This window comes from Cyanistes caeruleus, chromosome 5 (assembly GCF_971803275.1).
Source record: "Cyanistes caeruleus chromosome 5, bCyaCae1.hap1.1, whole genome shotgun sequence".
Lineage (NCBI taxonomy): Eukaryota > Metazoa > Chordata > Aves > Passeriformes > Paridae > Cyanistes > Cyanistes caeruleus.
This window is the reverse complement of record NC_141705.1, coordinates 2,132,737-2,155,228: the sequence shown is the minus strand read 5'-3', so window position 1 is coordinate 2,155,228 and position 22,492 is coordinate 2,132,737. Positions and strand designations below refer to the sequence as shown.

Here is a 22,492-nt window from a genome sequence, read left to right as displayed (position 1 = left end):
GGGATGTAAAAGAGATTTTTTTTTTGGATTTGAGGGATTTTTAAAAGTTTTCTGGTTTTTTGGGGGGAATTTTCCTTGGTTTTTTGGGATTTAAAAAAGATTTTTGAATTTAAAAAAGGTTTTTGATGGATTTTGGGAATTTAAAGATAATTTGCCTTGTTTTTTTGGGATTTAAAGGATATTTTTCTTGGATTCGGGGATTTTTAAAACACTGTTCTGTTTTTTTTTTTGATTTACAAAATATTTTCTTGGATTTTAGGGGTTTAAAAAAGATATTTGATGGATTTTGGGGTTTAAAAAAGGTTTTTGATGGATTTTGGGATTTAAAGATGATTTTCCTTGGTTCTTTTTTGGATCTAAATAATATTTTTCTTGGATTTGGGGGATTTTTAGAAGTTTCTTGTTTTTTTGGCGGATTTTCCTTGATTTTGGGGATTTAAAGATTTTTGATGGGTTTTGGGATTTAAATACAGTTTATTTTTATTTTTATTTTTTTTTATTTAAAGACTATTTTTCTTGGATTTGGGGATTTTTATTTCCTGTTTTTGGCGGGTTTTTCCTTGTTTCTTTGAGATTTAAAAAAAATTTTTAGTGGATTTTTGGGATTTAAAAGAGAAAAAAAATCCCGAAAAAATCCCAAAAAATCCCCAAAAAAATCCCGAAAAAAATCCCAAAAAATCCCGAAAAAAATCCCCAAAAAAATCCCCAAAAATCCCGAAAAAATCCCAAAAAATCCCCAAAAAAATCCCCAAAAAAATCCCCCAAAATCCCCAAAAAATCCCAAAAAATCCCGAAAAAAATCCCACAAAATCCTAAAAAATCCCGAAAAAAATCCCAAAAAATCCCCCCAAAAATCCCAAAAAATCCCCCCAAAAATCCCAAAAAATCCCCCAAAAAATCCCGAAAAAAATCCCAAAAAATCCCGAAAAAAATCCCAAAAAAATCCCGAAAAAAATCCCAAAAAATCCCCCAAAAAATCCCCAAAAAATCCCAAAAAATCCCCCAAAAAATCCCAAAAAAATCCCGAAAAATCCCCCAAAAAATCCCCAAAAATCCCAAAAAATCCCGAAAAAAATCCCAAAAAATCCCGAAAAAATTCCCAAAAAATCCCAAAAAAACCTCCCAAAAAATCCCGAAAAAAATCCCAAAAAATCCCGAAAAAAATCCCAAAAAATCCCCCCAAAAATCCCAAAAAATCCCCAAAAAAATCCCAAAAAACCCCCCAAAAAATACCAAAAAATCCCGAAAAAATCCCAAAAAATCCCGAAAAAAATCCCAAAAAATCCCGAAAAAAATCCAAAAAAATCCCGAAAAAAATCCCAAAAAATCCTGAAAAAAATCCCAAAAAATCCTAAAAAATCCCGAAAAAAATTCCCCCAAAAATCCCAAAAAATCCCGAAAAAAATCCCCAAAAATCCCGAAAAAAATCCCAAAAAATCCCCAAAAAAATCCCAAAAAATCCCGAAAAAATCCCAAAAAATCCCAAAAAAATCCCGAAAAAAATCCCAAAAAATCCCCCCAAAAATCCCAAAAAAACCCCCAAAAAATCCCAAAAAATCCCGAAAAAAATCCCGAAAAAAATCCCAAAAAAAATCCCAAAAAAATCCCGAAAAAAATCCCGAAAAATCCCAAAAAATCCCGAAATAAATCCCAAAAAATCCTGAAAAAAATCCCACAAAATCCTAAAAAATCCCGAAAAAAATTCCCAAAAAAATCCCAAAAAATCCCGAAAAAAATCCCAAAAAAATCCCAAAAAAAATCCCCCAAAAATCCCAGAAAATCCCGAAAAAAATCCCAAAAAATCCCGAAAAAAATCCCCAAAAAACCCCCAAAAAATCCAAAAAAATCCCGAAAAAAAATCCCAAAAAATCCCGAAAAAAATCCAAAAAAAATCCCAAAAAATCCCGAAAAAAATCCCAAAAAAACCCCTAAAAATTCCCTCTAAATCCCCCACCCCCCTGGTGTTATTCCCGTTGTTTTTCCCGCATTCCTGGTGCCGTTACCCGGTGCCGGTTGCTGAGCACGGCGTAGTGCTCCACCTTTCCAAAACGCAGCCCCGCGCAAACAACCTCCAGCTCCCGGAATCCATCGGCTGGGAGATTCCCCAGGAGCACCAGGTGAGCACGGAGAGAGGAGGAATCCAGCTGGAAAAACGGGAAAAAACGGGAATAAATGGAATTCTGGAGGGGAAAAATGGGGAATAATGGGAAATGGGGGGGAAAGGGGGCGGGAAAGGGAGGAAAACAAGGGGAAAGGGAAAAAAAGGGAAGGGAAAAGGGGGGAAAAGGAGACAAAGGAGGGGAAAATGGGGAAAAGAAAAGAGGAAAAAGAGGGATGGGGAAAAGGAAGGAGGAAAAAGGGAAAAAGGAAAGGGGAAAAGGGAGGAAAATGGGAGGAAAAAAAGAGGAAAAGGGAAAAAGGGAATGGGAAAAGGGAAAGGAGGAAAAGGAATGGGAAAGGAGAGGGAAAAAGAGAAAAAAGGGAGAAAAAGGAGAAAAATGGGAAGAAAATAAGAAGAAAAAGAAGAAAAAGGAAGGGGAAAGGAGAGAAAAAGGGGGAAAAAGAGGGAAAAGGAAGGGGAAAATGGGAAAAAATGGGAGGAAAAGAAGAGAAAAAGGGGGAAAAGGAAGAGGAAAGGAGAAAAAGGGGAAAAAGAAGAAAAAGGAAAGGGGAAAAGGGAGGAAAATGGGAGGAAAAGGGAAAAAAAGGGAAAGGAATAGAGGGAAAAGGGAAGGGAAAAGGGGGGAAAAGAAAACAAAGGAGGGGAAAATGGGGAAAAGAAAAGGGGAAAAAGAGGGATGGGGGAAAAGGAAGGAGAAAAAAGGGAAAAAGATGAAAAAGGAAAGGGGAAAAGGGAGGAAAATGGGAGGAAAAAAAGAGGAAAAGGGAAAAAGGGAATGGGAAAAGGGAAGGGGAAAGGAGAAGGAAATAAAGAGGGAAAAGGAAGGGGAAAGGAGAGGGAAAAAGAGGAAAAAGGAAGGGAGGGAAATGGGAAGAAAAGGAAAGGAAAAAGAAGAAAAAGGGAGAAGAAAGGAGGAGAAAAAGAGGAAAAAAGGGGGAAAAAGAAGGAAAATGAAGGGGAAAATGGGAAAAAATGGGAGGAAAAGAAAGGAAAAAGGGAAAAAAGGAAGAGGAAAGGAGGAAAAGGGGAAAAAGAAGAAAAAGGAAAGGAAAAAAGAGAGAAAAATGGGAAAAAGAAGGGGAGAGGGAAAAAAGGGGAAAGGGAAGGGGGGAAAAGGGGAAAAAGAGGGGAAAGGAAGAAGGAAAAAGGAGAAAAATGGGAGGGAAAGAAAGGAAAAAGGGAAAAAAGGGGAAAAGAGAAAGGGAAATGGAAGGGGGGAAAGGGAAAAGGGGAAAAAGGAGGGGAAAAGAAGAAAAAGGAAGAAGAAAATAGGAAAAAATGGGAAGAAAAGAAGAGGAAAAAGAAGAAAAAGGAAAAGAAAATGGGAAAAAATAAGAGGAGAAGAAGGGGAAAAAGGGGAAAAGGAAAAGGAAAGGAGGAAAAAAGGGGAAGGGAATGGAAAAGGGAAAAAAAAAAGGGAAAAAAGAAAAGGAAAAGGAGAAAAAAAAAGGGAAAAAGAGAGAAAAGGATGGAGGAAAAATGGAAAAAAGGAAAGGGGAAAAAAGGGAAAAGGGAAGGAAAAGGGGGAAAAGTGGGAAAAAAGGGAGGGAAAAAGAAAAAAAGGGATAAAAGGGAAAAAACAGAAGTGAAAAAGGAGAAATGAGGAGAAAAGAAAAAAAAGAGAAAAAAAAAATAACAAAGAAAATTGGGATAATGAGGGGAAAAAATTGGGAAAATGTGGGAAAAAATTTGGGATAATGAGGGACAAAAATCAGGATAAAGAGAGAAAAAACTTGGGATAACAAGAGAAAAAAATTGGGATAATGTGGGAAAAAATTGGGATAATGAGGAAAAAAATTGGGAAAATGTGGGGAAAAATCTGGATAAAGAAGGGAAAAAAATTGGGATAAAGAGGGGAAAAAATTTGGGATAATGAGGGGAAAAATTGGGATAATGAGAGAAAAATTTGGGATAATGAGAGAAAAAACTTGGGATAATGAGGGAAAAAATTGGGATATTGAGGGAAAATATTGGGATAATGAGGGGAAAAATTTGGGATAACAAGAGAAAAAAATTGGGATAATGAGGGACAAAAATTGGGAAAATGTGGGGAAAATGTGGATAATGAGGGAAAAAATTTGGGATAATGAGGGGAAAAATTTTGGGATAAAGAGAGAAAAAACTTGGGATAATGAGGGGAAAAAATTTGGGATAATGAGGGGAAAAATCTGGGATAAAGTGGGAAAAATTTGGGATAATGAGAGAAAAAATTTGGGATAATCAGGGAAAAAAATTTGGGATAATGTGGGGAAAAAATTTGGGATAAAGAGAGAAAAAACTTGAGATAATAAGGGAAAAAAGACAGGATAATAAAGGAAAAAATTTGGGATAACAAGAGAAAAAAATTGGGAAAATGTGGGGAAAAAATTGGGATAATGAGGGAAAAAATTTGGGATAATGAGGGAAAAAATTTGGGATAATGTGGGGAAAAAATTGGGATAACAAGAGAAAAAATTTGGGATAATGTGGAGAAAAATTGGGAAAATGTGGGGAAAAAATTGGGATAACAACAGAAAAAAATTGGGATAATGAGGGGAAAAATTTGGGATAAATAGGGGAAAAAATTTGGGATAACAAGGGACAAAAATTTGGGATAATGAGGGTAAAAATTTGGGATAATGTGGGAAAAATTTGGGATAATGAGGGAAAAAATTTGGATAAAGAGGGGAAAAAAATTGGGATAATGAGGGGAAAAAATTGGGATAGTGAGAGAAGAAATTTGGGATAATGTGGGGAAAAATTTGGATAATGAGGGGAAAAATTTGGGATAATGAGGGAAAAAATTGGGATAAAGAGGGGAAAAAATTTGAAATAAAGAGAGAAAAAACTTGGGATAATGAGGGAAAAAAACAGGATAATAAAGGGAAAAAAATTGGGATAACAAGAGAAAAAAATTGGGAAAATGTGGGGAAAAATTTGGGATATTGAGGAAAAAAATTTGGGATAATGAGAGAAAAAATTTGGGATAATGTGGGGAAAAATCTGGGATAACGAGGGGAAAAAATTGGGATAATGAGGGACAAAACCTGGGATAATGTGGGGAAAAAAATTTGGGATAATGAGGGAAAAATTTGGGATAATGAGGGGAAAAAATTGGGAAAATGAGGGGAAAAAATTGGATAAAGAGGGGAAAAATTGGGATAATGAGAGGAAAATTTGGGATAATGAGAGACAAAAATTTGGGATAATGAGGGGAAAAAATCAGGATAATAAAGGGAAAAAATTGGGATAACAAGAGAAAAAAATTGGGATAATGAGGGGAAAAATTTGGGATAATGTGGGGAAAAAATTTGGGATAATGAGGGGAAAAATTGGGATAATGAGAGGAAAAATTTGAAATAAAGAGAGAAAAACCTTGGGATAATGAGGGAAAAAACCCAGGATAATAAAGGGAAAAAACTTGGGATAACAAGAGAAAAATTTGGGATAATGAGGGGAAAAAATTGGGATAAAGAGAGAAAAATTTGGGGTAATGAGGGACAAAAAATTGGGATAATGAGAGAAAAATTTGGGATAATAAGGGAAAAAATTTGGATAAAGAGGGGGAAAAAATTGGGATAACCAGGGAAAAAATTGGGAAAATGTGGGGAAAAATTGGGATAATGAGGGGAAAAAATTTGGATAAAGAGGGGAAAAATTGGGATAATGAGGGGAAAATTTGGGATAATGTGGGGAAAAAAAATTGGGATAATGAGGGACAAAAATTGGGATAATGTGGGGAAAAAATTTGGATAATGAGAGGAAAAATTTGGGATAATGAGGAACAAAAATTTGGGATAATGAGGAACAAAAATTGGGATAATGAGGGAAAAAAATCAGGATAATAAAGGGAAAAAATTTGGGATAACGAGGGAAAAAATATGGGACAATGAGGGGAAAAATTGGGATAATGAGAGAAAAATTTGGGATAATAAGGGAAAAAATTTGGGATAAAGAGGGACAAAAATTTGGGATAATGAGGGACAAAAATTTGGGATAATGAGGGGAAAAAATTGGGATAACCAGGGAAAAAATTGGGAAAATGTGGGGAAAAATTGGGATAATGAGGGGAAAAAATCAGGATAATAAAGGAAAAAACTTGGGATAACAAGAGAAAAAATTTGGGATAATGAGGGACAAAAATTGGGATAATGAGGGAAAAAAATTGGGATAATGAGGGAAAAAAATTGGGATAATGAGGGGAAAATTTGGGATAATGAGGGGAAACTCACCTTGGGATTGGAATCCTTGATGAGGGCAGTGAAAATCGCTTCCTTGAGGGAAAATAAAAAGGAATTAAAGCTTCATTAGTAATAATTAATAATGGATTAATAATTAATTAGTTAAGAATTGATGAATAATAATGGAAAAGATCATCAGGTCAAAAAATGTTTGCCAGGGTCAATTCCCACAAATTCCTCCAAAATTCCTCAACCTCACAATTCCCACATTTCCTAAAATTCCCACAATTCCCAAAATTCCCACATTTCCTAAAATTCCCACAATTCCCAAAATTCCCACAATTCCCAAAATTCCCACAATTCCCCAAAATTCCCACAATTCCCCCAAATTCCCATAATTCCCAAAATTCCCACAATTCCCCAAAATTCCCACATTTCCCCAAAATTCCCACAATTCCCAAAAATTCCCACAATTCCCCAAAATTCCCACAATTCCCCAAAATTCCCATAATTCCCCAAACTCCCACAATTCCCCAAAATTCCCACAATTCCCCAAAATTCCCCAAAATTCCCCAAAATTCCCATATTTCCCAAAATTCCCACAATTCCCAAAATTCCCAAAATTCCCACAATTCCCACAATTCCCCAAAATTCCCACAATTCCCACAATTCCCACAATTCCCAAAATTCCCATAATTCCCAAATCCTCACAAATCCCAGGGTTTTTTCCTGGAATTTCCCAGGATTTTTCCATGACTTTTCCAGGGTTTTTTCCAGGAATTTCCCCCAAAATTCCCGGGAATTCCCGAGAATTTTTCTGCGAATTTCTCAGGATTTTTTTCCATGACTTTTCCAGGATTTTTCCAGGAATTTCCCAAGTTTTTCCCAGGAATTTCCCAGGATTTTTCCCCAGAATTTTCCAGGATTTTTTCCAGGAATTTCACAGGATTTTTCCCAGGTTTCTTCCCGGATTTTCCCAGGAATTTCCCCCAGGATTCCCAGGAATTTCCCAGGGTTTTTCTGGGAATTTCTCAGGATTTTTTTCCATGACTTCCCCAGGATTTTCCCCAGAATTTCACAGGATTTTTTCCAGGAATTTCCCAGGATTTTTCCCGTGACTTTTCCAGGATTTTCCCGGGAATTTCCCAGGATTTTCCCAGGAATTTCCCAGGATTTTCCCAGGAATTTCCCAGGTTTTTTCCCGGAATTTCCCAGGATTTTTCCATGACTTTTCCAGGATTTTTCCGGGAATTTCCCAAGTTTTTCCCTGGAATTTCCCAGGATTTTTTCCCAGAATTTCCCAGGATTTTTCCAGGAATTTCCCAGAATTTTCCCAGGAATTCCCCAGGATTTTTCCATGACTTTTCCAGGATTTTTTCCAGGAATTTCCCAGTTTTTTTCCAGGAATTTCCCAGGAATTTTTTCCATGACTTTTCCAGGACTTTCCTGGGAATTTCCCAGGGCTTTTCCATGACTTTCCAGGATTTTCCCGGGAATTTCCCAGAATTTTCCCCAGAATTTCCCAGATTTTTCCCAAGAATTTCCCAGGTTTTTCCCGTGACTTCTCCAGGATTTTCCCAAGAATTTCCCAGTTTTTTCCATGACTTCTCCAGGATTTTCCCGTGAATTTCCCCCAGAATTCCCGGGAATTTCCCAGGATTTTTCCAGGAATTTCCCAGTTTTTTCCCATGACTTCTCCAGGATTTTCCTGGGAATTTCCCCCAGCATTCCCGGGAATGTCACCTCGTCTCGGAGCGAGCCATGCCGAGGCTCGGGCCGGATCTGCAGCTGATTCCCGTCCAGGAAAATCGGGAAACATCCGTAAAACTTCACCATGGAATCCGCGGCTTTCCGGGAGATCTCCAGGTACGCCTGGAAAACAATCCCAAAGATTCCCAAAAATCACCAGGAATTTCCACCAAAAAATGGAAAAATAATCCCAAAGATTCCCAAAAATCCCCAGGAATTTCCACCAAAAAAAATCCCCAAACAATTCCAAAAATTCCCAAAAGATTCCCAGGAATTTTCAGCAAATTCCCCCCAAAATCCCCAGGAATTTCCATCAAAAATTCCCAAAACAATCCCAAAAATTCCCAGGAATTTCCACCCAAAAAGAGCAAAATAGTCCCAAAAATTCCCTCCAAAATTCCCAAGAATTTACAACAAAAAATCTCAAAACAATCCAAAAGATTCCCAAGACTTTACACCAAAAATTCTCAGGAATTTCTACCAAAAAAAAGCAAAATAATCCCAAAAATTCCCCCAAAAATACCCAGGAATTTCCACAAAAAAAATGGAAAAATAATCCCCAAGATTCCCAAAAAATCCCCAGGAATTTTCAGCAAATTCCCCCAAAAATTCCCAGGAATTTACACCAAAAAATGGAAAAATAATCCCAAAGATTCCCAAAAATTCCCAGGAATTTTCAGCAAATTCCCCCCCAAAATTCCCACGAATTTACACCAAAAAATCTCAAAACAATCCCAAAAAATTTCCCCCCTAATTCCCAGGAATTTCCATTAAAAAATCCCAAAAATTCCCCCCAAAAATTCTCAGGAATTTCCACCTAAAAATGGAAAAATAATCCCAAAGATTCCCAAAAAATTCCCAGGAATTTCCACCAAAAAATTCCCAAAATAATCCCAAAGATCCCCAAAATCCCCAGGAATTTACACCAAAAAATGGAAAAATAATCCCAAAGATTCCCAAAAAATTCCCAGGAATTTTCAGCAAATTCCCCCCAAAATTCCCAGGAATTTCCACCAAAAAATTCCCAAAACAATCCCAAAGATCCCAAAAATCCCCAGGAATTTACACCAAAAAATTCCCAAAATAATCCCAAAGATTCCCAAAAATCCCCAGGAATTTCCACCAAAAAATGGAAAAATAATCCCAAAGATTCCCAAAAAATTCCCAGGAATTTTCAGCAAATTCCCCCCCAAAATTCCCAGGAATTTCCACCCAAAAAGAGCAAAATAATCCCAAAAATTTCCCAAAAAATCCCCAGGAATTTTCACCAAAAAAATCCCAAAATAATCCCAAAGATTCCCAAAAAAATTCCCAGGAATTTCCACCGAATTCCCCCAAAATTCCCAGGAATTTACACCAAAAAATTCCCAAAATAATCCCAAAGATCCCAAAAATCCCCAGGAATTTACACCAAAAAATTCCCAAAACAATCCCAAAGATTCCCAAAAAATTCCCAAGAATTTCCACCAAAAAATGGAAAAATAATCCCAAAGATTCCCAAAAAATCCCCAGGAATTTCCACCAAATTCCCCCAAAATTCCCAGGAATTTACACCAAAAAATCCCAAAACAATCCCAAAAATTCCCAGACACTTCTACACAAAAATCCCCCCAAAATCCCAAAAATTCCCCCAAAAATCTCCTAAAAATTCTCAAAAATTTTTAAAAAAACTCTTAAAAAAAATGAAAAAAATTCCCCAAAATTCCTTCAAAAATTCCCTAAAATTCCCCAAAGAAATCCCAAAAAAATCCCCAAAATTTTCCCCCAAGAATTCCTTAAAAAGTCCCCCCAAAAAATCCAAAATAATCCCTAATAAATTATGAAAAAAATAAAAAAACACCCTAAAAAAAAATCCAAAAAAATCCCCAAAAATCCCTAAAAAATTATGAAAAAAATCCAAAAAAAATTAAAAAAAAATCCCCAAAAAATCCCTAAAAAATCCCTAAAATTTTCCCCCAAAAATTCCCTAAAAAGTCCCAAATAATCTCTAAAAAATTATGAAAAAAATCCAAAAAAACCTAAAAAAAAATCCCCAAAAAATCCAAAAAAGATCCCCAAAAATCCCTAAAAAATTATGAAAAAAAATCTAAAAAAATGCCAAAAAAACCCCCAAAAAAATCCCAAAAAAATCCCAAAAAATTCCAAAAAAATCCCCAAAATTTTCCCCCAAAAATTCCCTAAAAAATCCCAAATAATCCCTAAAAAATTACAAAAAAAATCCAAAAAAACCTAAAAAAAATCCCCAAAATATAAAAAAAATCCCCCAAAATCCTTAAAAAATTCTGAAAAAAATGAAAAAAAAAATCTAAAAAAAATCCCCAAGAAATCCCCAAAAAATCCCTAAAAAATTATGAAAAAAATCCCAAAAAAATCCCTAAAAAATCGCCAAAATTTTCCCCCAAAAATTCCCTAAAAAATCCAAAATAATCCCTAAGAAATTATGAAAAAAATCCAAAAAAACCTAAAAAAATCCCCAAAAATCCCTAAAAAATTATGAAAAAAATCCAAAAAAAATCTAAAAAAAATAAAAAAAAAATCCCTAAAAAATCCCCAAAATTTTCCCCCCAAAAATTCCCTAAAAAATCCAAAATAATCCCTAAAAAATTATGAAAAAAATCCCCCAAAAATCTCCAAAAAATCCTCCAAAAATTCTAAAAAATCATTGAAAAATGATAAAAAAAATTCCCAAAAATCCTTCAAAAAGTCCCAAAAATTTCCCCCCAAAAAATCTCCTAAAAATCCTCAAAAATTTCTAAAAAAACTCTTAAAAAATAATGAAGAAAATTCCTGAAATTCCTTCAAAAATTCCCTAAAATTCCCCAAAAAAAACCCCCAAAAATTCCCTAAAATTCCCCAATGAAATCCCTAAAACATCCCCAAAATTTTCCCCCAAAAATTCCCTAAAAAATCCAAAATAATCCCTAAAAAATTATGAAAAAAATAAAAAAAAAACCTAAAAAAATCCCCAAAAATCCCTAAAAAAATCCCCAAAAATGCCTAAAAAATTATGGAAAAAATCCCCCAAAAATTAAAAAAAATCCCAAAAAAATCCAAAAAAATTCCCCAAAAATCCCTAAAAAATTATGAAAAAAATCCAAAAAAACCTAAAAAAAATCTAAAAAAAATCCCTAAAATTTTCTCCCCAAAATTCCCTAAAAAATCCAAAATAATCTCTAAAAAATTATGAAAAAAATCCCCAAAAAATCCTAAAAAATTCCCCAAAAATCCCTAAAAAATGGTGAAAAAAATCCAAACAAAATCCAAAAAAAATCCCCAAAAAATCCCCAAAAAAAATCCAAAAAAATTCCAAAAAAATTCCAAAAAAAATCCCTATAAAAATTCCCTTTTTTCCCCCAAGAATTCCCAGGGAATTCCCGTTACCTTTTTATGGGAAGAGAGAATGAGCAGATCCCGGAGGCCCCCGAAGGGCTTGGCCAGGTTGGAGATTTCCTCCTCGGAATATCCCTTGTCGGGGAGGTTGGAGATGAGGAGAACGCAGGAATCCTCGGAATCCTGCGGGAATTCCGGCCTTGGAGCGCGATCCGCGGGAATTCCGGCATTCCCGGGGGATTGTGGGGGATTTCCAACCTTCCCACAATTCCCAAAGTTCCCAAAATTCCCAAAATTCCCAATTCCCGACATCCCCACTATTCCCAGAATTCCCAAAATTCCCAATTCCCATTTCCACAATTCCCAAATTCCCAAATTCCCAACATCCCCACAATTCCCACAATTCCCAAAATTCCCAGTATTTCCATAATTCCCCAAATTCCCAACATTTCCACAATTCCCAAAATACCCAAAATTCCCAAAATTCCCAATTCCCATTCCCAAAATTCCCACAATTCCCAATTCCCAACATCCCCACAATTCCCACAATTCCCAAAATTCCCATTTTCAAAATTCCCAAATTCCCAATTCCCGACATCTCCACAATTCCCAAAATTCCTAAATTCCCAATTCCCATTTCCAAAATTCCCAAATTCCCAATTCCCAACATCCCCACAATTCTCAGAATTCCCAAATTTCCCAAAATGCCCAAAATTCCCAACCTTCCCCAAATCCCACCATTCTCAGAATTCCCACAATTCCCAACATTCCCAGAATTCCCCAATTCCCAAAATTCCCATTTCCCAAATTCCCAATTCCCAAATAATTCCCAACATTCCCAAAATGCCCCAAAATTCCCAGGATTCCCAACATTCCCACAATTCCCCGATTCCCAAAATTCCCAACATTCCCACGATTCTCGGAATTTCAGAATTCCCCAAATTCCCCCAATCCTCCAATTCTCAGAATTCCTGGAATTCCACAATTCCCAACATTCCCCCAACTCCCAGAATTCCCAGAATTCCAAATGTTCCCACAATTCCCAGAATTCCCAAAATTCCCAATTCCCACAATTCCCAACCTTCCCCCAATCCCAGCATTCTCAGAATTCCCAGAATTCCCCAATTCCCACAATTGCCAGCATTCCCACAATTCTCAGAATTCCCAAATTTCCCCCAATTCTTGGAATTCCAGAATTCCCAACATTCCCAAATTCCCGCCACTCCCAGAATTCCCCAATTCCCAAATTCCCACAACTCCCAAATCCCCAAATTTCCCCAACTCCCAGAATTCCCAAAATTCCCAATTCCCAACATTCCCAACCTTCCCCCAATCCCACGAGTCTCAGAATTCCCACAATTCCCAACATTCCCCCAACTCCCAGAATTCCCAGCATTCCCAGAATTCCCCAATTATCAGAATTCCCCAATTTCCCCAATTATCAGAATTCCACAATTCCCAAAATTCCCCAAATTCCCACAATTCCCAAAATTCCCCAAATTCCCACAATTCCCAGCATTCCCACAGTTCTCAGAATTCCCCAATCCCCCCACCCCCCAATTCTTGGAATTCCAGAATTCCAAACGTTCCCACAACTCCCAGAATTCCCAAAATTCCCACAATTCCCATCATTCCCCCAACTCCCAGAATTCCCACGGTTCCCAGCATTCCCAGAATTCCACAACTCTCAGAATTCCCCAAATTCCCAAATTCCCACAATTCCCAACCTTCCCCCCGATCCCACCATTCTCAGAATTCCCAAAATTCCCAAAATTCTCCATTCCCAACATCCCCACAATTCCCCAAATCCCCAATATTTCCATAATTCCCAAAATTCCCACCACTTCCACAATTCCCAGAATTCCCCAATTTCCCCAATTATCAAAATTCCAGAATTCCCAAAATTCCCCCAACTCCCAGAATTCCCAGAATTCCCAGAATTCCCAAATTCCCAAATTCCCACAATTCCCAGCATTCCCACAATTCCCACAATTCCCAAATTCCCACAATTCCCACAATTCCCAGAATTCCCACAACTCCCACAACTCCCACAATTCCCCAAATTCCCACAATTCCCAAATTCCCAGAATTCCCAAATTCCCAAATTCCCACAATTCTCAAATTCCCACAATTCCCAAATTCCCAGAATTCCCACAATTCCCAAATTCCCACAACTCCCACAATTCCCAAATTCCCAGAATTCCCAAATTCCCACAATTCCCACAATTCTCACAATTCCCAAATTCCCAAATTCCCAAATTCCCAGAATTCCCACAATTCCCACAATTCCCACAATTCCCAAATTCCCACAATTCCCAAATTCCCACAATTCCCACAATTCCCAAATTCCCACAACTCCCACAATTCCCCAATTCCCAGAATTCCCACAACTCCCACAACTCCCACAATTCCCAGCATTCCCAAATTCCCAAATTCCCAAATTCCCGCTGACCTTCCCGTCGGGCTCCGCCGATTCCTCGCTCGCCGCGGCCTCTGAAAATCGGGATAAGGAGGAGCCCAAGCCTCAGGAATTCCGGGAATTCCGGGAATTCCCGAATTCCCTTTAAATCCCTCTTTTTCCATGGATTTTTTCCCATTTTTTCCCATGATTTTATCCCCATTTTTTCCCTCATTTTCCCAATTTTTTCCCCATTTCCCCAATTTTTTTTCCCAATTTCCCAATTTTTTATTCCCACTTTTCCACGTTTTTTCCCTCCCATTTTCCCAATTTTTTCTCAAGTTTTTTATCCCAAATTTTTCCCAATTTTTTTCCTGTTTTCCCAAATTTTTCCCCATTTTTCCTCAATTTTTTCCCCTTTTCCCAACTTTTTCATTCCCTTTTCCCAATTTTTCCCCCAATTTTCCTGGGTTTTCTTTTCCCATTTTTTTCCCAATTTTTTTTCTCTTTTTCCCAATTTTTTTCCCAAATTTTCCAGTTTTTTCCCCCATTTTTCCGAAGTTTTTTTCTCCCTTTTTCCAAATTTTCCCCCAATTTTCCTGGGTTTTGTTTTTCCCTTTTTTTCCCCTTTTCCCACAATTTTTTCCCATTTTTTTCCCATTCTTTTCCCCATTTTCTCCCCCAATTTTCCCAATTCCTTCCCCACCATTTTCCCAATTTTTTCTGAAGTTTTTTTCCCCTTTTCCCAATTTTTTTCCCCAATTTTCCTGGGTTTTGTTTTTCCATTTTTTTTCCCATTTTCCCACGATTTTTCCCCATTTTTTTCCCATTTTTTCCCCCCATTTTCCCAAATTTTTCCCAATTTTTTTCCCCATTTCCCAAATTTTTCACCCAATTTTCCTGGGTTTTGTTTTTCCATTTTTCTTCCCATTTTCCCAAATTTTTTTTTCCCCTTTTCCCAATTTTTTCCCCATTTTTCCCAACTTTTTCATTCCCTTTTCCCAATTTTTCCCCCAATTTTCCAGGATTTTTTTTCCCCATTTTTCCCCAAATTTTCCCATTTTCCCCAAGTTTTTTTCCCCATTTTTCCCAAATTTCCCAAATTTTTTTTCCCCATTTCCCAAGGATTTTTCCCCCATTTTCCCAACTTTTCCATCCCCATTTTCCCAAATTTTTCCCAAATTTTTTTCCCCTTTTCCCAAATTTTCCCCCAATTTTTCCCAATTTTTTCCTTTATTTTCCAATTTTTTTACCAATTTTTTTCCCCCCCAATTTTCCCATTTCTTTCCTCACCATTTTCCCAATTTTTTCCCCATTTTTCCCAAATTTTTTCCCCCTTTTCCCTATTTTTTTCCTCCATTTTCCCATTTTTTTCCCCCCATTTTCCCCAAATTTTTTTCCCCATTTCCCAAATTTTTCCTCCAATTTTCCTGGGTTTTGTTTTTCCATTTTTCTTCCCATTTTCCCAAATTTTTTTTCCCTTTTCCCATTTTTCCCCCATTTTTCCCAAGTTTTTTTTCCCCATTTTTCCCAAATCTCCCCCTCATTTTCCAAGCTTTTTTTTCCCCATTTCCCAAGGATTTTTCCCCCATTTTCCCAACTTTTCCATCCCCATTTTCCCAAATTTTTCCCAAATTTTTTCCTTTATTTTCCCATTTTTTTCCCATTTTTTTTCCCCCCAATTTTCCCATCTCCTTCCTCACCATTTTCCCAAATTTTTCCCCATTTTTCCCCCATTTTTTCCTCTTTTCCCAAATTTTTCATTCCCTTTTCCCAATTTTTTTCCCAAATTTTCCCATTTTCCCCCCATTTTCCCCAAGTTTTTTTCCCCATTTTTCCCAAATTCCCCAAGCTTTTTTTTCCCCATTTCCCAAGGATTTTTCCCCCATTTTCCCAACTTTCCCATCCCCATTTTCCCAATTCTTTCCCAATTTTTTTCCCCTTTTCCCAAATTTTCCCATTTTCCCCAATTTTTTTCCTTTATTTTCCCATTTTTTTCCCAATTTTTTCCCCCCCAATTTTCCTATTTCTTTCCTCACCATTTTCCCAAATTTTCCCCATTTTTCCCAAGTTTTTTCCCAATTTTTTTCTTCCATTTTCCCATTTTTTCCCCATTTTCCCCCCATTTTTTCCCAATTCCTTCCCCACCATTTTCCCCATTTTTCCCAAATTTTTTCTTCCCCTTTTCCCCAATTTTTTCTTCCCCTTTTCCCAAATTTTTCCCAAATTTTTTTCCCCTTTTTCCCAAATTTCCCCCCCAATTTTCCAGGATTTTTTTCCCCCATTTTTCCCCAAATTTTCCCATTTTCTCCAAGTTTTTTCCCCATTTTTCCCAAATTTCCCCCTCATTTTCCAAGCTTTTTTTTCCCCATTTCCCAAGGATTTTTCCCCCATTTTTCCCAGATTTCCCAAGCTTTTTTTCCCCATTTCCCAAGGATTTTTCCCCCATTTTCCCAACTTTTCCATCCCCATTTTCCCAAATTTTTCCCAAATTTTTTTCCCCTTTTCCCAAATTTTCCCCCAATTTTTTCCTTTATTTTCCCATTTTTTTACCAATTTTTTTCCCCACAATTTTCCCATTTCTTTCCTCACCATTTTCCCCATTTTTCCCAAATTTTTTCCCCCTTTTCCCTATTTTTTTCCTCCATTTTCCCATTTTTTTCCCCCCATTTTCCCAAATTTTTTTCTCCCCTTTTCCCAATTTTTTCCCCATTTTTCCCAAAATTTTTTCCCCTTTTCCCAAATTCCCCCCCTCATTTCCCAAGCTTTTTTTTCCCCATTTCCCAAGGATTTTTCCCCCATTTTTCCCAAATTTCCCAGTTTTTTTTCCCCATTTCCCAAGGATTTTTCCCCCATTTTCCCAACTTTCCCATCCCCATTTTCCCCATTTTTCCCCCATCCCATCCTTTTTTTTCCCCCCGATTTTTTCCCCATCATCCACCCCAACCCCTCCCCCACTCCCCCATTTCCATCCCCCCCAGAATTCCATGAATTCCTTGGAATTACCTGAGCCAGGAGCTCCCTCTGCCCCCGGCTCCGTTTCTTTTCCGTCCTGGCACCGTTTCCTTCGGGAAAGCTGCGATTCCGCGACTCCCGAATCCCGGGAATCTTCGGCCGCGCCTTTTCCTGCTGGGAACAACCAGCACTTCCTGCTGCCCTAATTCCCATTTATTCCCATTTTATTCCCATTTCTTCCCATTTATTCCCATTTATTCCCATTTTATTCCCATTTCTTCCCATTTATTCCCATTTTTTTCACAATTTTTTCCCATTTTTTCCCATTTTATTCCCATTTTTTTCACATTTTTCTCATTTTTTCCCATTTTATTCCCATTTTATTCCCATTTTTCGCATTTTACTCCCATTTTTTCCCATTTTTCCCATTTTACCCATTTTATTCCCATTTTTCCCCATTTTTCCCATTTTTTCACATTTTATTCCCATTTATTCCCATTTATTCCCATTTATTCCCATTTCTTCCCATTTATTCCCATTTTTTTCCCATTTTATTCCCATTTTTTCCCATTTTTCTCATTTTTTTCCCATTTATTCCCATTTTTCCCATTTTTTTCCCATTTTTTTCCCATTTTTTCCCATTTTATTCACATTTATTCCCATTTTTCCCATTTTTTTCCCATTTTATTCCCATTTTTCTCCCATTTTTCTCATTTTTTTCCCATTTTTTTCCCATTTTTCCCATTTTTTTCCCATTTTTTTCCCATTTTTTCCCATTTTATTCCCATTTTGCCATTTTTTTCCCATTTTCTTCCCATTTTTCCCATTTTATTCCCATTTTATTCCCTTTTTTCCCATTTTATTCCCATTTTTGCCTTTTTTTTCCCATTTTATTCCCATTTTTTTCCCATTTTATTCCAATTTCTGCCATTTTTCTCATTTTTTCCCCATTTTTTTCCCATTTTTCCCATTTTTTCCCATTTTATTCTCATTTTTCCCATTTTTTTCTCATTTTATTCCCATTTTATTCCCATTTTATTCCCATTTTTCCCATTGTATTCCCATTTTATTCCCTTTTTTCCCATTTTATTCCCATTTCTGCCATTTTTCTCATTTTTTTCCCATTTTTTTCCCATTTTATTCCCATTTTTTCCCATTTTATTCTCATTTTTCCCATTTTATTCTCATTTTTCCCATTTTTTTTCTCATTTTATTCCCATTTTATTCCCATTTTATTCCCATTTTTCCCATTGTATTCCCATTTTATTCCCATTTTTCCCCATTTTATTCCCATTTTATTCCCATTTTTCCATTTTTTTCCCATTTTTCCCATTTTTTTCCCATTTATTCCCATTTTTTTCCCATTTTTCCCATTCTATTCCCACTTTTTTCACATTTTATTCCCATTTTCCCCATTTTATTCCCATTTTTTCCCATTTTATTCCCATTTCTCCAATTTCATTCACAATTTTCCCATTTTTCCCATTTTTTTCCCATTTTATTCCCATTTTTCTCCCATTTTTCCCATTTTATTTCCATTTTATTCCCATTTTTTTCACATTTTTTTCCCATTTTATTCCCATTTATTCCAATTCTATTCCCATTTTTCTCCCATTTTATTCCCATTTTATTCCCATTTTCCCATTTTTTCCCAATTTTTTCCCCATTTTTCCCATTTTTTCCCCATTTTATTCCCATTTTATTCCCATTTTTCCCATTTTTCTCACATTTTTTCCATTTTATTCCCATTTTTTCCCATTTTATTCCCATTTCTTCCCATTTCTTCCCATTTTTTTCACAATTTTTTCCCATTTTATTCCCATTTTATTCCCATTTTTCTCCAGTTTTTCCCATTTTTTCACATTTTTCCCATTTTCCCATTTTATTCCCATTTTATTCACATTTTTTCCCATTTTATTCCCATTTTATTCCCATTTTATTCCCATTTTTTTCCCATTTTTTCCCATTTTATTCCCATTTCTCCAATTTTATTCACATTTTTCCCATTTTTCCCATTTTTTCCCCATTTTTCCCATTTTATTCCCATTTTTTCCCATTTTATTCACATTTTTTTCACATTTTTTTCCCATTTTATTCCCATTTATTCCCATTCTATTCCCATTTTTCTCCCATTTTTTTCCCATTTTATTCCCATTTTTTCCATTTTTTCCCATTTTATTTCCATTTTTTTCCCATTTTTCCCATTTTATTCCCATTTTTCCCATTTTAATCCCATTTTATTCCCATTATTCCCATTTTATTCCCATTTTTTCCCATTTTATTCCCATTTTTCTCCATTTTTTCCCATTCTATTCCCACTTTTTTCACATTTTATTCCCATTTCTCCAATTTTATTCACATTTTTCCCATTTTATTCCCATTTTTCCATTTTTTTCCCATTTTTTTCCCATTTTTCCCCATTTTATTCCCATTTTTTCCCATTTATTCCCATTTTTTCCCATTTTTTTCCCATTTATTCCCATTTTTCCCATTTTATTCCCATTTTTTCCCATTTATTCCCATTTTATTCCCATTTTCTCCCATTTTGTTCCCTTTTTTCCGTTTTTTTCCCATTTTATTCCCATTTTTTTCACATTTTTTCCCATTTATTCCCATTTTATTCCCATTTTCTCCCATTTTATTCCCATTTTTCTCACATTTTTTTCCCATTTTATTCCCATTATTCCCATTCTATTCCCATTTTTTTCCCATTTTTTCCCATTCTTTCCCCATTTTTCTCATTTTTTTCCCATTTATTCCCATTTTACTCCCATTTTATTCCCATTTTTTCCTATTTTTTCCCGTTTTATTACCATTTTATTCCTATTTTATTCCCCTTTCTCCAATTTTATTCACATTTTTCCCATTTTTCCCATTTTATTCCCATTTTTCCATTTTTTTCCCATTTTATTCCCATTTTCCCCCATTTTTTTCCCATTTATTCCCATTTTAATCCCATTTTATTCCCATTTTTTCCCCATTTTATTCCCATTTTTTCCTATTTTTTCCCGTTTTATTCCCATTTTATTCCTATTTTATTCCCATTTCTCCAATTTTATTCACATTTTTCCCATTTTCCCCATTTTATTCCCATTTTTTTCCCATTTTTTCCCCATTTTCCTGATTTTTTCCCATTTTTTTTCCCATTTTCCCAATTTTTTTCTCCCATTTTCCCCCATTTTCCTGAATTTGTTTCCCAATTTTTTCCCCCAATTTTTTCCCCATTTTCCCAAGATTTTATTCCCGATTTTTTCCACCATTTTCCCAATTTTTTTTCCTAATTTTTCTTCCCATTTTCTCAAGATTTTTTTCCCAATTTTCCCAATTTTTTCCCCAAATTTTTCCCATTTTTTTCCCCATTTTTCTGATTTTTTTTCCCATTTTTTCCCCATTTTCCTGAATTTTATTCCAATTTTTTCCCAATTTTCCCAATTTTTTCCCCATTTTTTCCCCATTTTTTCCCCATTTTCCCAGAATTTTTTCCCCATTTTTTCCCCATTTTCCCAATTTTTTTTCCCAATTTTTTTCCCATTTTCCCAATTTTTTCCCCCATATTTTTTCCATTTTTTTTCCCCAAATTGTTCCTAGTTTTTTTCCCATTTTTTTCCCATTTTCCCAATTTTTTTCTCCCATTTCCCCCCATTTTCCTGAATTTTTTCCCCATTTTTTTCTCATTTTCCCAAATTTTTTTCCCAGTTTTTTTCCCATTTTCCCAAGATTTTTTTCTCAATTTCCCCAATTTTTTCCCCAAATTTTTCCCATTTTTTTCCCCATTTTTTCCCCATTTTCCTGAATTTTTTTCCCAATTTTTTTCCCATTTTCCCAATTTTTGCCACATTTTCCTGATTTTTTCTCCCAATTTTTTTCCCATTTTCCCAATTTTTTTCCCCATTTTTTTCCCATTTTCCCCAGATTTTATTCACAATTTTCCCAATTTTTTTCCCCAAATTTTTCCCCATTTTTTTCCCATTTTCCCAATTTTTTTCTCCATTTTTTTCCCATTTTCCCAATTTTTTTCTCCCATTTTCCCCCATTTTCCTGAATTTTATTCCAAATTTTTTCCCAATTTTCCCAATTTTTTCCCCATTTTTTCCCCATTTTTTCCCCATTTTCCCAGAATTTTTTCCCCATTTTTTCCACATTTTCCCAATTTTTTTTCCCAATTTTTTTCCCATTTTCCCAATTTTTTCCCCCAAATTTTTTCCATTTTTTTTCCCCAAATTGTTCCTAGTTTTTTTCCCATTTTTTCCCATTTTCCCAATTTTTTTCTCCCATTTTCCCCCATTTTCCTGAATTTTTTCCCCATTTTTTACTCATTTCCCCAAATTTTTTTCCCAATTTTTTTCCCATTTTCCCCAGATTTTATTCCCAATTTTTTCCCAATTTTTTTCCCCAAATTTTTCCCATTTTTTCCCCATTTTTCCCCCATTTTACTGAATTTTTTCCCAATTTTTTTCCCCATTTTCCCGAGATTTTATTCCAATTTTTTTCCCATTTTCCCAAATATTTTCCCCAAGTTTTTCCCATTTTTTTTCCATTTTCCCAGAATTTTTTTCCCCATTTTTTTCCCATTTTTCCCATTTTTTTCCCCATTTTTTCCCCATTTTCCCATTTTTCCATTCCCATTTTTCCATTCCCATTTTTCCATTCCCATTTTTCTCACCGCTCGCTCCTTTCTTCCCTTTTTTCTCTCCCGGAATTTTCTTCACTTTCTCCTTTTTCCCTACAAAAAAAAAACCCCAAAAATTCCCAATAAAAAACTCCGGAATTCCGAATTCCCGAGGAATTCCGGGAATGGGAGCAAGAAAAAAAGGGAGGAATTTGAGGGAAAATGTGAATTTTTGGGGAAAAAAATCGAATTTTGGGGAAAAAAATTGAATTTTGGGGAAAAAAATTGAATTTTGGGGAAAAAAATCGAATTTTGGGGAAAAAAAATCGAATTTTGGGGAAAAAAAATCGAATTTTGGGGATGAAATTTGGATCGAAATTTGAAATTAATTGTTAATGAGGAATTAATAATTAATGAGGAGTTAATGAAGAGCTAACGAAGAATTAATGGAGAATTGATGAAGGATTAACAAAGATTTAAAGAAGAATTAATGAGGAATTAATGAGGAATTAATGGAAAATTAATGAACAATTAATGAGGAATTAATGAGGAATTAATGAACAATTAATGAGGAATTAACGCGGAATTCATGGAAAATTAATGAGGAATTAATGAACAATTAATGAGGAATTAATGGAAAATTAATGAACAATTAATGAGGAATTAATGAACAATTAATGAGGAATTAACGAGGAATTCATGGAAAATTAATGAACAATTAATGAGGAATTAATGAACTATTAATGAGGAAGTAATGAGAAATTGATGAAAAACTAATGAACAATTAACAAAGAATTATGGAGAAATTAACAAGGAATTAATGAGAAATCAATGACCAGTTAAGGAGAAATTAATGAGGAATTAAGCAGGAATTAATAAGGAATTAATGAGAAATTAATAGAAAATGATGAAGCAATTAATGAGGAATTAACAAGAAATTAATAAATAATTAACGAGGATTTAAGGAGGAATTAACACAAAATTAACGAGGAATTATTGATGAATTAATCACCAATTAATGACCAATTGAGGAGAAATTAACGATGATTTAATGAGCAATTACTGAGCAATTAATGAGAAATGAAGCAGGAATTAATAAGGAATTAATGAAGAATTAATGAAGAATGACTGAAAAATTAATAAGGAATTAACGAGAAATTAAGGAGGAA

General features: G+C 35.3%; 1 protein-coding gene across 7 annotated transcripts in view; it reads right to left on the bottom strand.

The window, feature by feature from the left end:
- ZNF638 (zinc finger protein 638) overlaps positions 1-22,492 on the bottom strand; it is a 91,948-nt gene that overhangs the window by 26,807 nt on the left and 42,649 nt on the right. For 4 of the 7 annotated variants that reach the window (XM_086888043.1, XM_086888041.1, XM_086888045.1 and 1 more), the window contains 7 exons: positions 21,378-21,437; positions 16,766-16,888; positions 13,814-13,854; positions 11,413-11,544; positions 8,026-8,154; positions 6,334-6,375; positions 2,004-2,144 (listed from right to left, as the gene is read on the bottom strand). In XM_086888043.1, the coding sequence (XP_086744169.1) occupies positions 2,004-2,144; positions 6,334-6,375; positions 8,026-8,154; positions 11,413-11,544; positions 13,814-13,854; positions 16,766-16,888; positions 21,378-21,437 (668 nt within the window). The remainder of the gene's footprint in view (positions 1-2,003; positions 2,145-6,333; positions 6,376-8,025; positions 8,155-11,412; positions 11,545-13,813; positions 13,855-16,765; positions 16,889-21,377; positions 21,438-22,492) is intronic. The other 3 variants (XM_086888044.1, XM_086888042.1, XM_086888046.1) reach the window with 1 other exon arrangement.